The sequence below is a fragment of the Rhinolophus ferrumequinum genome, chromosome 12 (assembly GCF_004115265.2).
Source record: "Rhinolophus ferrumequinum isolate MPI-CBG mRhiFer1 chromosome 12, mRhiFer1_v1.p, whole genome shotgun sequence".
Taxonomy (NCBI): Eukaryota; Metazoa; Chordata; class Mammalia; order Chiroptera; family Rhinolophidae; genus Rhinolophus; species Rhinolophus ferrumequinum.
This window is the reverse complement of record NC_046295.1, coordinates 63,152,012-63,167,555: the sequence shown is the minus strand read 5'-3', so window position 1 is coordinate 63,167,555 and position 15,544 is coordinate 63,152,012. Positions and strand designations below refer to the sequence as shown.

Genomic DNA, 15,544 nt, shown 5'->3' with positions numbered 1-15,544 from the left:
TCTCCATAGAAGTAAATAAACAGCCAATGAAATAGGTGGTGTCCTTCTTTCCTGTAGTTTACAAGGCCCTTCCATCATTGAATGCTCAGCGTCAGGCAGCTGGGACAGAGCGCCCCCTACCTGTCATCTTGTCCTCTGTGGGGAGCCGCCTTCCATCAAAGATGCTGTCATCACCGGGAGTAACTTCACTTTTGGGAACACTGTGACTTACACTTGCAAAGAAGGGTGAGTAACTCAACCCTTTTGGGTGCTGCCAAGGGCATGGGTACTCCCTGACTATGGAATTGTGCTCCATTGAACACTCGATTGAATTTCCTGACAGCCGAAGCCAGAAAGAGCTTTATGCTCTTATTTCCTGACCATGTAAAGGGAGCATATTTTTGCTTGGGAACAATGTTTTCCTGGAATTAGAGTGATTAGGCCTCGAGTAACAGACATTGGGTAATGCAGGGCAAAATGTCTTTATGCTTTAATTAAAGATGCAAAAAGCACATTCAAAGAGGCATTTGCAAACCTGAAGGCAAGCCTTTAAGTGGCAACATAAAGATGACATGTCTGCAGGAATAAAAGATGACCAAATTTGGGTCGTTTTTAATTATCTCATTGAATTCAGAGATAAAATTTGAAAAACCAGGAAGCAGATTACAAAGAGCTGTCACACTCATTGTTTCATTTGATCCTCACGAAAACCCTGTGAGGTACAGGTTACTCTGGGATGGTGATCTGTTTAGGGTCTCACACAGGCAATGAAGAATTGGGGGGTAATTGTGTCCCAGGTGATCTGGCTTTAAACATTTCATTGCTCATTTTTTCCCATGCTTTCTCAATAAGTATTTTCACCGTCAATAGCGCCTGAACACTCCAGATTCACCACCGTTACTTTTCACACAGCTGGAAGCAGCAACAGCAGAAGGGTTGCCATTTTTTGGATTTGTATCTCAGCTCTGTCATTCCCTAACTCTGTGGCCTTGGGAAAGTTGTATAATCTTTCTGTGCTTCGATTGTCCTCAGAAAATTAGTTCATTAAAGATTTATACATTTTAGGGAAATTGTGAGGAATACAATGATATAACGGTTGGCCTAATCGTTAAAAAAAATGAACAAAATTTGCCATTACTGGAATACAAATGAGAGGGTACAGTTTCTATACTATCCTAGAAGTTGAAGTTCATTTCACCTGGATACAAGACTGTCCCACTAATATAGGACTGCCAGCAGGTGGCGACAACATTTTGTTGGAAAACCTCTTCAGAGTCAAATACTTGCGTAGTTGACTGAAATCTCAAAGCTTAACACTTTCTTAAGTGTAAAAGAAATTTTTCATATTAAAATGTCAGTAGAGGAGTTGCTTTTGATGGCCCCACTTCCCCACTGTAGATCGACTCATTAAAACTGCTTCCTAATAAATGCATAGGACTATTTAAGATTAATCATTTTTGAGATATCTTAGCAAATATAAATATCCCAAATAATAACTAGATATTGACAACTTGTTGGGGTTTTTTTTATTATTTCAAAAATGAGGCATTGTCACCACATAACACTAGAAAATAAAAAGGTTATTTTTTAAAAGTACCCAAAGATAAATGTTGCCGATACTATATTTCTTCCTAGAATTTTGCTTTGCATATTTTTTTAGTATTAAATATCATGCTGTAAATAAAATTTACATTTTTATTCACAAATCATACATGTATTTTCATTACAAATCATTCACTTATACCATAAGAGTTCTTTGTCTGCCTTATATTAAGTCTACATATTATACAAAGGCAATTATTAGAAGAAGCATTAAGTAATGAAAATTACAACAAATCCATATGTTTATAGGGGGAGTTACATTTTTCAAAGGACTTTCACGTGAATTATCTCATGTATTCCCTTCTGCAACAATGGGGGTTTGGCATAATAAATATTACCCCACTTTATAATTAAACATGAAGTACATGCTCCAGGCAAGTAGACCTTCTGTGGGAGCTTTTTTTCTCATCGAAAAAATGGAAACCAAATCTACCCACCTAAGTCACATGGCTGTTACAAGGTATGAGGCCATTTTTATAAAAGTGATTTATATACACATGAAGTACTATTAAAATATAAGTATAGCTTTATTATTTTGTGTATCATTGTTATATAAAGTGAAGATATTTTAATGATATGGGGGAAACTATCTTAGTTAATCAACTTAGTAGAAAGTACACACAGTAACAAATCACTACCACCCATATTTTTTTCTCTTAGAAAAGAAAAAAATCAATAACTATTAGGAGATAGTTTCCTTTTTCTGAAAGTAAAACTTTCGGTGAGAGAAAGAACACTTATGTCCCTTTATGTACACCTACTCCACTTCACAGTGCTATGAGGGTAGCCAGACTGAAAGGAGAGCTGCTCATTTCTTTTTTCTGGCCAAGTGTCTAATGAAACATTTGAAATACACAGAAAAGCACAAAAATAAATAAAATAAATAAAACAATCTCTATTTAAAATTACCAGTTTATCCATTGCTAGGATAAAAGTGCACTTTAAATATTTGCCACAGTTACTGCAGATCTCTCTTCATAAAAGAAATAGACAATTTAAAGATATAACTAGAGGCCATTCTCATCACTTCCCCACTCTCTCCAAAGTAACAAATGTGCATTTTTGTCTCTATTCCATATGTATATCCCCATAAACAAATATTTTATTGCTATGTGTTCTCATTTTTGTATATGTTGCTTCATATTCTATCCTTCTGAAGCTTGATTTTTAGTTAACATTATGTTTTTTACATTTATCTCTATTGATACATATAAATCAACAGCATTCATTTTTAAATGTTGTATAGTATTTCCTCGTGAGAATGAACTATCTCTAAGTTGCCCATTTCCCTACTGGTAGAGGGTTGATTTATTGTAACTTTATTTGCTGAGGTAAGTTGTCCTTGCACATGTCTCCTGCCATATAGGTAAGACTATCCCTGGCCTAGACAGAGTCATGGGATATGCATATTTTTAACATTATTAGATAGTACTTGATATTTATCAATTGTTTCCTTTATAGTTTATTTTCAGTGTGTGCCAAATTTAAGAAATCCTTCCTACCCTGAGGTTATACTCAGTATCTCTGCCTTTCTCCTGAACAGCTCAAAGATCTTGGAAACCATTAACTTCTATCACCCCACTCATCATAAATGTCTTACCGTTATCTATATTTTACTTCCCTCATAATTTACAACTTTCCAAATTAGTCATTTTTAATATAGTCAATGCTTACTTAGATTTACTCACATGTTAATTAATCTCTTCATCACCATTGCTTTTTTTGTATCCCACTCCTTCCTTTTGGACTAAATGTTTCTAATTCCTAAAGTATATCCTTTACATCTTTCTTTCAACAAGAATCAATGAGTTATATACAATCTTCATCTGCAACTAATAGTATTTTACCCTTGCTCTTGAATTATAATTTAGCTGAGTATACAAGTCTACATTAATAGTATTTTTTTCCGTAAACATACCACATATATAAAATTATAGTTGACATACTGAGAGTTATTAAGCAAAATTTATTCATACTGGTTGAATAGCAGATCCATATGCAGAACACAACTTTTACACTAACCACATAGTTAAGGGTTTAGGAAACATTGGAGACTGAAATTATAATCACTGTTTAAAGTTCATTGAGTATAAGTGTATAACTATGAACTCTGTGTAGACTACATACGGCTCATCAGAGATTGTTTCAAAGACTAGTGACAAAATCAACCAACTGAAACCATCTAAAGACAGATGAAGTTCCAATTTTGGATTGAGTTAAACAGGACAGTAGTTTACCCCTGATTTTTATTTTTAAAGAAATGTGTAACAATTTTTAGAGTTCCTTAAATAGAAATAATCTTAAATACATTTCCCTTTCTGAATGAGAATAATACTAATATCAAGGTATATTTCTATACCTCAGATAAAAGACATCTGACCATAAGCTCAATATTCAAATAGTAAATATTATTTTAAAGAGTAAAGAATAAAAGTAAAGTTATTGTTGGAGAGAAGATAAAAATAAAAGCAGAATAAGAAGATGTAAACACCTTTTCTCAAATACTATCCTTACTGTTTATTTCCCCCCAATCTCATAGCTACACCCTTGCTGGACCTCACACCATTGAATGCCTGGCCAGTGGCAAGTGGAGTGGAAGTAACCAGCAGTGTCTGGCTGTCTCCTGTGATGAGCCCCCCCACGTGGACCACGCCTCTCCAGAGACTGCTCATCGGTTATTTGGAGACATCGCATTCTACTACTGCTCGGATGGTTACAGCCTGGCAGACAATTCCCAGCTCCTCTGCAATGCCCAGGGCAAGTGGGTTCCCCCAGAAGGCCAGGCCATGCCCCACTGTATAGCTCATTTCTGTGAAAAACCCCCATCTGTTTCCTACAGCATCTTGGAATCTGTGAGCAAAGCCAAGTTTTCAGCAGGCTCAGTTGTGAGCTTCAAATGCATGGAAGGTTTTGTACTGAACACCTCAGCAAAGATTGAATGTCTGAGAGGTGGGCAGTGGAACCCTTCCCCCATGTCTATCCAGTGCATCCCCGTGCGGTGTGGAGAGCCACCAAGCATCATGAATGGCTATGCGAGTGGATCAAACTACAGTTTTGGGGCCATGGTAGCTTACAGCTGCAACAAGGGGTTCTACATCAAAGGGGAGAAGAAGAGCACTTGTGAAGCCACAGGACAATGGAGTAGCCCCATACCCACATGCCACCCTGTGTCTTGCAATGAACCACCTAAGATTGAGAATGGCTTTCTGGAGGTAAGAGACTGACTGGCAAATGGTCCATGGCTTTCATCACGTTCAGGGCCAGCCAGTGTGGCTAACCCAGGATTCCAAAGCATGGGCAGCGAACAGACTAATTGTTAAAAAACAGAAGTAGCTAAATCTATAGGTGGTAAATATTGGAGAAAATGTGGTAGAGATATGAATCCTTTTAATATATTAGCTTTCTACATTCTACTAGTATGTAGACATTTGAAGCACTTTGTAGCAATATCTTAGCCCTAGCTATTGTTAGAATAAACCAATTTTAATAAAACACTGTTTTGATTTATAGAAGTTATTCCAAGATGGATGTATATTTTATTTTATAGAAATAAATCAGGGTCTAAATGGAACCTAGAGAACTCTATTATCACTTCTAATTTTTATATAAATGATGGGATAAACTATTTGCTATGATGCAGTTTTTGCAACCTTCTTTTAGTGGGTTTAAAGGTAATTTCACCATGATGAGCAAAGGGTAAAGTTAGGCCCACACATGTCCTGCTTTTATGATAATATGTGTCTTCTCATTAAGTTCATCCAAAAAACAGGAATCAGAATCTATTCCCCAAAGTCAAGGGCAATTTTAAGTAGACAATATTCTATTAGGTAGGTACAAAAGTAATTGCAGTTTAAAAAGTTAAAAATAAGCGCAAAAACCGCAATTACTTTTGCACCAACCCGATAATTAAATACTCTTTAAAAACCCATGCACATATAATACCTTTTCTCCTGTATATTAAAAAATAACAAAACAACAGTAAGACTTTTATTTAAGACTTTTGCTCAGATACATTAGCTTTCCATTGGAAGAGGATGTATAATATATGAAAGGAGGCTTTATTCATTTAACAAGTATTTCTGGAGCTCCTACTAGGTGCCAGGTAAGTATTGAAAATCTAGTATTTAACAATACAGATTAGGCCTGTGATGACATGGTGCTTACGTGCATGTGGACATGCACGTAAGCAATAAATAAGTAAATACAACAAATAAGTATGTCCAAATACTAAGAAGCTCATTACAGCACAGAAACTCAACTTCCCCATTATCATTAACAAGGAACCATGGTAATCTTTGAAAGGTTTCATAACTCACTCATCTTCTGTACTACCTAGAAATGACCTGTTATTATACACTTATTTGAATTTTGAGATCATGAATATTACGTTTTCTGTTTAAAAGATGAAATAGTGCTTTTATTTCCCTTCTGTCTGTTTTAGCAGCAATTTTTTTTTTTAAAGTATATTAAGAATGAACGCCAAACTCTGACAGTACTCTTAGGACCATATCCATGAAAAATATTTTTTGGACTTTTTTTATTATCCAACAAAATGCACAAATAAATGTATGTTTGTGTGTTTCCTTTTCTGTGATTAAAACAACAAACTGTAGTTTTGCTTTGGTCGACAAGATTGTTTTCACTTACAAAATAATTTAAAATTTTCAGTATTGCTCTATCAATTCGATCGATTTATAATCAATCAATCAAAAGACAATTGATCTTTTACTTATGGGCTCAGCACTGTGGTAAACATTTCTGCAGTAGGGATTATCTAATTTGACTTCCCACTGTCCTTTTCACTTACTAAAAACAAATAGAGTGGACCTACTAGAAAAAACATAAATGCTCATTTGCATATATCTTAATTCATTTTAAAGTAGAAAATTTAGTTTAGTTTGTTTTTGCTATTCAATATGTTTAATTATATTCTGTGTTATGCAAATTGTCCTTAATTGCTTTCTCCCTGTTATGCAGCATACCACCGGCAGGATCTTTGAGAGCGAAGTGAGGTATCGGTGTAATCCAGGATATGAGTCTGTTGGAAGCCCTGTATTTGTCTGCCAAGCTAATCGCCACTGGCACAGTGAATCCCCTCTGTCCTGCATCCCTCTCAACTGTGGCAAACCTCCCCCAATCCAGAATGGCTACATGAAAGGAGAACATTTTGAAGTAGGGTCAAAGGTTCAGTTTTTCTGTAATGAGGGTTATGAGCTGATTGGTGATCATTCTTGGACATGCCAGAAATCTGGCAAATGGAACAAGAAGACAAACCAAAAGTGTGTGCCTGCCAAGTGCCCAGAGCCACCCCTCCTGGAAAACCAGCTGGTCTTGAAGGAGTTGACTACTGAGGTAGGAGTGGTGACGTTCTCCTGTAAAGAAGGCCATGCCCTCCACGGCCCCTCAGTCCTGAAATGCTTGCCCTCTCAGCAATGGAATGATTCCTTTCCAGTTTGTAAACTGGTTCTTTGCCTCCCACCTCCCCTGATTGCCTTTGGCGTTCCTGCTCCTGCTTCTGCTCTTCATTTTGGAAGTACTGTCAAGTATTCTTGTGTGGATGGGTTTTTCCTAAGAGGAGATCCTACCACCTTCTGCCAAGCTGATGGTACCTGGAGCTCCCCACTGCCAGAATGTGTTCCGGTCGAATGCCCGCAACCTGAGGAAATTCTCAATGGCATCATCGATGTGCAGGGTCTTGCCTATCTCAGCACAGCACTCTATACCTGCAAGCCGGGCTTTGAGTTGGTGGGAAACACTACCACCCTTTGTGGAGAAAATGGTCACTGGCTTGGGGGCAAACCAACATGTAAACCCATTGAGTGCCCACAGCCCAAAGAGATTTTGAATGGTAAATTCTCTTACACAAACCTACAGTATGGACAAACCATTACATACTCTTGTGATCAAGGGTTCAGGCTTGAAGGTCCCAAAGCCTTGACCTGTTTAGAGACAGGTGACTGGGATGTGGGTGTCCCATCTTGCAATGCCATCCACTGTAACCCCCCACAGTCCATTGAAAATGGTTTCGTAGAAGGTGCAGATTACAGCTATGGTGCCATGATCATCTATAGCTGCTTCCCTGGGTTCCAGGTGGCTGGTCACGCCATGCAGACCTGTGAAGAGTCTGGATGGTCAAGCCCCATCCCAACATGTGTACTCATAGACTGTGGTCTCCCTCCTCACATTGATTTTGGAGAGTGTACTAAGGTCAAAGATGGCCAGGGAGATTTTGACCAAGAGGAAGATGTGATGGAAGTTCCATATCTGACTCCTCACCCTCTTCATCATCTGGGAGCAGAGGGTAAAACCTGGGAAAACTCAACTCCTGCTCCACATCCAGCAAGCTTTCTGTATGGTACCATGGTTTCTTGCACCTGTAATCCGGGATATGAACTTTTGGGGGACCCTGTCCTGACCTGCCAGGAAGATGGAACTTGGAATGGCAGTGCACCATCCTGCATTTCAGTTGAATGTGACTTGCCTGTTGCTCCTGAAAATGGCTTTTTGCGTTTTACAGAGACTACCATGGGCAGTGCTGTACAGTATAGCTGCAAACCAGGACACGTTCTGGTAGGTGCTGACATAAGACTTTGTCTACAGAATAAAGAGTGGAGTGGTACTTCCCCACGCTGTGAGGCCATTTCATGCAAAAAACCAAGTCCAGTTATGAATGGCTCCATCAAAGGAAGCAATTACACATACCTGAGTGTGGTGTACTATGAATGTAATCCTGGGTATGTATTGAATGGCACTAAGATGAGAACATGCCAAGAAAATAAAAATTGGGATGGCAAAGAGCCAAATTGCTTTCCAGTGGACTGCGGTTCACCCCCAATCTTAGCCAATGGCCACATGAAAGGAGATGAGTATACATTCCAAAAAGTGGTTGAATACACTTGCAATGTAGGGTTCTTACTTGAGGGAACAAGGAGTCGTGTTTGTCTTGGGGACGGAAGTTGGAGTGGAACCCCTCCCTTCTGTATGCCTGTCAGATGTGCCACACCACCACAGGTGGCAAATGGAGTGATTGATGGCCTAGACTATGGCTTTGGGAAGAAAGTGATGTTCCACTGTCACGAGGGCTACGTGTTGCACGGTGCTCCAAAACTCACCTGCCAATCAGATGGGAACTGGGATGCAGAGTTTCCTCTCTGTAAACCAGTTAACTGTGGACCTCCCGAAGATCTTCCCCACGGCTTCCCCAATGGCTTTTCCTTTTATCATGGGGGACATATACAGTATCAGTGCTTTTCTGGTTATAAGCTCCATGGAAGTCCTTCAAGAAGGTGCCTCTCCAATGGCTCCTGGAGTGGCAGTCCACCTTCCTGCCTGCCTTGCAGATGTTCCACACCGGTAATTCAAAATGGAGCTGTCAACGGGACAGATTTTGGTTGTGGAAAGGCAGCTCTGATTCAGTGCTTCAAAGGCTTCAAGCTTCTGGGACTTTCTGAAATCACCTGTGATGCCAACGGCCAGTGGAGCTCTGGCTTCCCATACTGTGAACACATGTCTTGTGGTTCTCCCCCGACAATACCAAATGCATTCGTCAGCGAGAGTGGCTCTTTGGAGGAGAATGTGATAACTTACAGCTGCAGATCTGGGTATGTCATACAAGGCAGTTCAGATGTGATTTGTACAGAAGAAGGGACATGGAGCCAGCCTTATCCAGTCTGTGAGCCCCTGTCTTGTGGACCCCCACCATCTGTTGCCAATGCAGTAGCAACTGGAGAGACGCACACCTATGAAAGTAAAGTGAAACTCAGGTAAGACCGTGGCTCTAAGTCTCCAAGGGGTGCAGGCAGGAGAGTTGTAAAATGAAAAGTAATCTGTTAAAATTTGGCTAATTGGGAAGAAAACACCATCCCTGGACTGTTCTCCCAAATCTAAAGCTTTTAACACTTTCTACCCATAATTACGTAGAACTCCATTGGCTGTAAAAATACATTTCTACATTTTCAGATTGTAATTCCAAATATGCTTATCATGATTACATATTCTGTTGAACTTTATGAAACAGTAAGATCCTCTAGCTAGCTTTAATATCTTTTAAATCATAAAGCTCTTTTTAAAACATCATGCTGGTAAATTTCTTTATGATATCTCTTTATAGTTATATTCATACATGCAAATGTTGGTGAAATAAGGCAAAAGCTGAAGAATTCAGGTAAAAAAAAATTACATATTCTCATTGATCAATATTAATAGGGAGATATTCTTAAGGGGACTTCCAGCATATGCTATTGGGACAAACTAAGCATTTAACGCACAAATTATTATTATTTTTGCTGGAAAGTTCCTTATTTAAAATGACGATAAATATGGAATGAATTTATAAATTAATTTTTTTATTGGAATAAACGTTCATAATGTTCAAAAATATATCAATCCTCTAAATCAATTTAAATTTTATTCACATCTCAGCAGGCATTATAGATTATCCTTCATGTATTTTCTTCTTTGAGTTTATGCATAATTCAACAACTCTTCTTCAGCATGTCTATTGTGGACATTTTAGCCCTACCGTTATTTTCTCTCAATTGCAGTAAGGAATAGATTCAAGGAAGGATGATGGTAATGGTAAGAGAGGAGAGCAAAAGAGTGGTAGATGATGCACTGAGAAGAAAAAACAAAAACTATTCCTTGCTTTTGAAATACATTTTAAAATTTCTATTTGGATGTTAGTGTGTCAGATCTCTTAAGAGGTCACAATATCACCTGCTTCTCAAAACTTCTCTGTTTGTTATTCCTTGTGTGTTGATTATATCACCTCTCAGATCTTCACTTAATAGATAAGCAGATCATTCCAAGTTTGAGAACCTCTGACTCTCACCTAGCTTGTAACTTGTGAAATTTAAAAAAGATATCCACCTAATAAATGTTAGTTAATTAAATGGTTTAATTTAAAAGGCCGTGTAGTATAGAGGTAAAAGCATGGACTCTAGAGCCAGATTCTCTAGGTGGAAATCTCAGCTCTATCCCATCCTGGAGAAGATACTTACTCTCTCTGGTGTCAGTTTCATCATCTACAAAATGGGATAAAGATAATGATGATACCTACTCATAGGATTGACTTGAGAATTAAATGAGTTAATATGAGTAGAGCACGTAGGACAGAGACTGAAATCTAATAAGTAAACATTTGTTGAATAAATAAATGAAAATTTTTTAAATCATAGAGTTTTAGGGCCATGTCAACCTTGAATTTGAACTGTCATACTACAGATAATATCTATTAATCAGGATTAAAAGAAATTCCTTATGTAAAGGACCTAGAATAGTGCTTGGCACAAAATAGATACCCAATAATATTAATTATGTTATATTCTTACTAGTATCAGAGTCTATTTTGGACTTTGTCTAGAATTTCTTGAACTGTTAGCTGTTTTTAGAATAAAAATGAATTCAATAATATTATCCACAATGAAGGTAAGTAATATCAACAACACTTAAAGCCACTTTAGTCTTGGCTAATCTTTAATGTAAATCATGAAGGATTGATCTGGTTATCATTGTTACATGCATGTTGGTGTTTTTGCATGGCAATGCCATCCCCCTGACGTTTGCATCAGTTTTGGTACAGCATGTAAGAGGTCTACTGAGCCTTATAAGACCTTCTTAAATCCACGAATAGGACACCAACTGATTGTACTCTCTTTAAGGCACTTATTTTTGCTTTTTGATTGCAGATGTCTGGAAGGTTACATAATGGATACAGATACAGACACATTCACCTGTCAGGAAGATGGCCATTGGTTCCCTGAGAGAATTTCCTGCAGTCCTAAAAAATGTACTCTGCCAGCAAACATGACACATATACTTGTTGATGGGGATGATTTCAGCGTGAACAAGCAAGTTTCTGTGTCATGTGCAGAAGGCTACACCTATGAGGGAGTTAACATATCAATATGTCAGGTAAGATTCTGCCTTAATTAGAATGTGTAAGTATAACTCTTTGATCTATATCTTTATAAATAATGTATATAAATAATGAATCTGTGTGTATATATAGTGCATATATAGAGTATCTGCACGAGTGATATCTTACTGTCCTGAAAAGAAAAAAAAAGTCTCAGGTTACCAATCATGTGAAAGGATTTGAGAAGTTTTTTGATAGAAATGTAATAAAATATATTTTTCTTTCCAATATTCCCATTTTTAAGTGAAGAAAGTGCCAAGGATAGGTGAAAAGTGGCAAAGTTACATAAAATGTTAAAATATCTACAACAAGATATTCCTGACAAATTGGTCATGTGGTTGCATGGTTTACACATGGATGCTCGAGTGTCTCTGTGTAGTAACGAGCCTTCATGATACAAAATGTTTCCAGTTTTAGCAGAAAGACCAAAGTTTGCAGAAACAGAAAATTGGGGTCAGATTCTGATTCTGCTACTTACTGCTTGTGTGACTTTAAGAAAGGTACTTAAATTTTCTGAGCTTCACTTTCCTTATTTGAAAAAATGTGTATAATAATGCATGTCCTATATGCTCCGTGTGAAAACTGTATGGACAATGGAGGAAAGCGCCTAGATCAGCACCGTAGACAGATGACCTCCCAAGCACACCCCTTTCTCCTAGCTTCCATAAGACATACCAGAAAAAGAAAAATGAGCTGTTGATGTAGTCTTCTTTTACTGGAGTAGGGAGGGGGAAGGGAGGTGGCAGGAGCTGAAAGAGGAGAAATGTTGCGTGGTATAGAATGGCTTTTGTATTACGCATACCTTTGAACTTCATCTCAAATATGTTTGTGCTTGGTGACTTTATGATCCTCCAACTTGTTTTCTTTTTTATAAATCTGTCATTGAAAGGATTACAGTGTCTATTGAAGCATTATTTATAGTATGAAAATTAGGTACAATTTATATTCCAACATTAGGGGAGTGGTTAATTGAGATGCGGGCATATATGTAAAATAAGTTCTGGCTCATATGTAGAATAAAGGGTTTTGCCTCAAGTCCTGTTTTAGACAGTTACTATCCAACTCACAAAATGTGTCCTCAAAGAAGACAGAAAAATATTAGCAAGAGAATAACAGTCAAAGGAAACATCTGTGTGTGCTTTACCCAAATAGAGGGCTGCAAATGTCAATTCTAATTGTGTGGGGGGAATAAAGTGTGTGTGTGTGTGTGTGTGTGTGTGTGTGTGTGTGTGTGTGTGCATACATATATGTTTGTTTGTTTGTTTGTTTAAAAAAATATATGTGACCCTCTCTAAAATATGTGATAGGATATTTTCAAGTATTCATGTTGGAATGGAAAAAAGGAAGCCATTTTTTAAAACTTTGAGTGGTATGCCTAAAAGTTGCTGTTTCTCATAAACTTTAAATTAAAATGTAAAATTATGTAAAATATAAGGGTGTATTGGTACGTCATGGAATAATTGTGTCCACCACCCAGTCTTCATGCATCGTAAGGAAAACATACTTCTTGGTGTTATTGAGTTTTTTAATGGATTTTATTAGGAAGAAAGTGCTTGTTTTATGTGTTTAAGAAATGTCCAAAATTGCTTAGCAATGACTATTAGGGCCACCTAATAATTAATGTGTGGTTTTGAAAGGCCACGGGAAATAAGTAGCCAAAGTAGGACCAAATTCTAGGTCTTTTGACTATTGTTTTAGAGATTATTCTGCTATACAATCAATATTTACAGACTTCTTCATTCATACATATTAACTCCTAAATATAACTTATATTATTTGTTATTTAGCTTGATGGTACCTGGGAACCACCATTTTCTGATAAATCTTGCAGTCCAGTTTCTTGTGGGAAACCTGAAAGTCCAGAACATGGATTTGTGGTTGGCAGTGAATACAGCTTTGAAAGCACAGTTATTTATCAGTGTGAACCTGGCTATGAATTGGAGGTAAGTGCACAAACTGTTTAACCAGAATTAATTTGTTTTTCCAATCCACTTGGGAACCCTTTTAGTAAAAGCATGATTTGTTTCACTGATTTTTTCCTGAAAGATTCCTTTATACTTTGTTACCTCTTACCCTAATACTTTACAAGGAATATTTAATTAAGGTGATTTATAACATAGAAATCAAAATAAGTCTCAAATTAAAAAAAAAAAAATCAAAGCTATAAAAAGGAAGACGTTAGTATGACCACAAGACGGATACTGTTATTTCTGTTCTCCATTTAAACCCGTGATTCAGCCTCCTGTTAATCATATGCTGCAACAGAACAGTATGTCTGTCACCGTGGGGAGGTGACCATAAGGATTTAGGTATGCAAAGCTAAGATGTCTTCAAGCAATGGGCTCAAATATCTTACCAAGTTCTTGATTGAGATGCCAGGTTCCCACATGGTAGATCAGGCCTGAAAAGTCTCATAGCGGTTCTAACCAAATACCGAGTTAGGCCTCATGACCGCTCCTGGTTTGTAATATTAAAACCCCATCAACAGCACGTAAGTCTCCCTACTTACTTTAGTAAGAAGTAAATATTGCCGAACGCGTGATGATATTATCAACCTTGAAACTTAAGACACCTGTTTTACCTTGTCATCTGGTTTCTCAGGAAACTCTTCTTCCTTGTTTTTATTGTAGTAGTAATTTAATGTAGATTTGGCAAAAGTATTCATTGCCAGTGGTCTGTTAAATTTGTATAGTGCATTTTCTGACCATGCAATCAAAGAATTGTCATAATGTAAGTCCATGAAAATTGGAACTAGGCTTATATGGCTCTTGTTTAAATTCTTCAAAAGATTGGGGGAAAAGAAAGGATAACAATATAATGGTTGATTGCAATTGGAGAGTTTTCCATTTTTGAAACCGTTATTCTTCATGTGAGAGTACTAATCTTGGAATTTGTTAAGAAGAAAAGTAGTCCAAAATTTAAACAAATATGTAGCAAACTATAGGTCATTAAATTTGAGGAAGTAGATAATGTACCGTAAAAAAATTTGGAAACATCCTTGTATTAACTATAAAATTCAGAGAAGTACTAAAGCATTTGTTCTCAATCTAAGCTACATATTGGAATTACCTGAGAAACTTTAAAGAATATATTAATGTCCAGTTACTTGCAGAAATAACCAATTCCAGGCCTGGGACAAGAAATGTAAAAGATTAGCCTAGAAAATCTCGTCAGATGAGATAGCAGAGAACCTATCAAAGGTTCTGTCAAACCTACCTGTTCAAAAGGCTGAGAAGCCAACTGGACAAAGCTCCCACAGGCCACAAAGAGACCATGTTAGCATCAAAAAGGGAAATAAGGTCAATGGACTATGTCAGGAATGATACTAGCCTCATAATAATGCTAAAAAAAAAAAAAGGTAACTATTAGAGAGTGCTCATGAACAAATTCATTACTTTGAAAAGAGACAATGAAAGGGGAAGAATTGTCTTTTCAATGCTACCTGGAAGGCTAGCTAAGCTAACAAAATATTAGGTTGGTGCAAAAGTAATTGCAGTTTAAAAGGTTAAAAAAATGCAAAAACCGCAATTACTTTTGTACCAACCTAACAGTAGAGGAAGAGAAATTGCCTTTTATTGAAGTGTTCCAGGCAATAAATGACAGAATGTAAATCCCAGAATTTACAGCTCATACAAATTATTGGATTTCATTTATCATCATCATCATAGCTACTGATAAAAGAAAAAAATAGAGGCAACCAGACATTATGTGCCTCCTGATGGATAAATACACCATTATGAAAAAGTCATGCCAAAAAAGAGACAAAAATTGAATTTGAATCTTATCAAGCTTCTAAATCCAACAGCCAGTATCAGAGGCAAAGGAACATGGTAAGTGACACCACAGTGAGGCAATCAGCAAAATTTTGTCTATGGAAATAGCTACAGACCAAATATCCAGTTTTCTGTTTTCTGAAACAAATAAATTGACAGAGTAAGAGGGGAGGAAATAGAGAAGCAACCTATAGAGTTAAAGAGGTACATAATAGATACATAAATCATGCAGACCTTATTTTGGTCCAGATTCATGTGAACTGTAAATAATAAA

At 37.1% G+C, this 15,544-nt stretch overlaps 1 protein-coding gene across 1 annotated transcript in view; it reads left to right on the top strand.

Annotated features, from left to right (window-relative positions):
- SVEP1 (sushi, von Willebrand factor type A, EGF and pentraxin domain containing 1) overlaps positions 1-15,544 on the top strand; it is a 145,795-nt gene that overhangs the window by 108,648 nt on the left and 21,603 nt on the right. Inside the window, 5 exon segments of the mRNA XM_033123101.1 lie at positions 58-225; positions 4,121-4,793; positions 6,559-9,344; positions 11,268-11,493; positions 13,285-13,440. Of these exon segments, the coding sequence (XP_032978992.1) occupies positions 58-225; positions 4,121-4,793; positions 6,559-9,344; positions 11,268-11,493; positions 13,285-13,440 (4,009 nt within the window).